This window comes from Sprattus sprattus, assembly GCF_963457725.1.
Source record: "Sprattus sprattus genome assembly, chromosome: 19".
NCBI classification, from domain to species: Eukaryota; Metazoa; Chordata; class Actinopteri; order Clupeiformes; family Clupeidae; genus Sprattus; species Sprattus sprattus.
Genome location: NC_137917.1, coordinates 27132359 through 27134146, shown reverse-complemented (window position 1 = coordinate 27134146; position 1788 = coordinate 27132359). Strand labels below are relative to the sequence as shown.

Genomic DNA, 1788 nt, shown 5'->3' with positions numbered 1-1788 from the left:
TGGCTTAGCTAAGTGTGTGTGTGTGTGTGAAGTGATTTGGCTCTGTGTTTATATATAGATATGTGCGCTTAATAGCTCTTAGATGACTATGTGTGTGTTTGTTTGTGCACTACACCATAGTCTCTCTCTGGAGCCACTCTCCAGTTGGACTGGTTGGATTAGTTGTGTTTGTCATTGTTTTTCATCCCTTGTTATTACTGCTTAGTCATACTCTCTCTCTCCCTCCCTTCCACTTTCCTATCTCCAACACCCATCTCCTTCTCTCTTTCTCCCTCCCTCTCCTTCTTGCTCTCCCTCTCCCTCTCTCTCTCTTTCTCTTGGCTGCAGCTCTGCTATCTTCACGCTGACATCCTGAGGAGCTTGAGTGCCAAAGAAGCGAAGAAGCAGTTTGTGGAGTTCTACAATAACTTCCTGGACAAGGGTGCTGTGAGTAGAATGTTGTTGCCCGTAATCCTACCCTGTTGTCACGGTTTCTGCCCCTCACTCTCCCCTCTCCCCATCATTCATGTTTTTGTCTGTGCTCCTCTTCCACACCCTGTCTCTCTTTCTCTCTCTCTCTCTCTCTGTCTCCCTCTCTCTCTCTGTCTCCCTCTCTCTCTCTGTCTCCCTCTCTCTCTCTGTCTCTCTCTGTCTCTCTCTCCCTCTCTCTCTGTCTCTCTCTCCCTCTCTCTCTCTGTCTCTCTCTGTCTCTCTCTCTCTGTCTCTCTCTCTCTCTCTCTCTCTCTCTCTCTCTCTCTCTCTCTGTCTCTCTGTCTCCATGTCTTTCTTCTTTTTCATGCCATGCCATCCCTGGCCCCCTATGTCTTTTTGCACAGGGTGCATTGCTCTCCCTGCGTCTGACCCCCCGCTTCCTGTGGGGGTCGTGGGAACGACCCCCCTGATGGAGAGAGGGATGTGTGTTTTCCCTTCTTGTCTCCTGCTTTTCTTCCTCCTTTCTTTCTCTCTCTCCCTCAGTCCTTCCGTCTCGTCGCTGCGTGCTCCTTATCTCTCTCTCTCGCTGTTGGCTTCTGGCTGGAGGCCTTCATCCTGTGTGGCACCAGAATATGCCTCAATGTTGTCGTGTGTGTGTGTGTGTGTGTGTGTGTGTGTGTGTGTGTGTGTGTGTGTGTGTGTGTGTGTGTGTGTGTGTGTGTGTGTGTCTGTGTGTGTCTGTGTGTGTGTGTGTGTGTGTGTTTCCCTCTCTTCTCTCTTTCCTTCCTGTACCAGCTGTAATCCACTATCTTGAGCTCTGTGCTCTTGCGCCATCTGCTGGCAGAACAGTGGAACCAGAGTGCCTTGACATACTTCCTTCCTACTCATCAACAAACAGCAGCACAACCATTCACACTTTTACCCCAATCATGACAATGGGCTCTGTGATGGGTCACATGTAATCTGACACACATAACAAAGAGGACTTGGGGTCGTTTGACGTGTCTAACTGACGGAGTTGGGGTCGTTTGACGTGTCTCACTGACGGAGTTGGGGTAGTTTGACGTGTCTCACTGACGGAGTTGGGGTAGTTTAACCTGTCTCACTGACTGAGTTGGAGTAGTTTAAACCTGTCTCACTGACTGAGTTGGAGTAGTTTAAACCTGTCTCACTGACTGAGTTGGAGTATTTTAAACCTGTCTCACTGACTGAGTTGGAGTAGTTTAAACCTGTCTCACTGACTGAGTTGGAGTAGTTTAACCTGTCTCACTGACGGAGTTGGGGTCGTTTGACCTGTCTCACTGACGGAGTTGGGGTAGTTTAAACCTGTCTCACTGACTTGAGTTGGAGTAGTTTAAACCTGTCTCACTGACTGAG

General features: G+C 49.1%; 1 protein-coding gene across 1 annotated transcript in view; it reads left to right on the top strand.

The window, feature by feature from the left end:
* The window catches only part of arhgef1 (Rho guanine nucleotide exchange factor (GEF) 1), a gene marked incomplete at its 5' end in the record, with an annotated part of 82461 nt that overhangs the window by 47598 nt on the left and 33075 nt on the right, over positions 1 to 1788 (top strand). The window contains one exon of the mRNA XM_080858143.1: positions 328 to 426. Coding sequence (XP_080714269.1) covers positions 328 to 426 — 99 coding nt within the window. The remainder of the gene's footprint in view (positions 1 to 327; positions 427 to 1788) is intronic.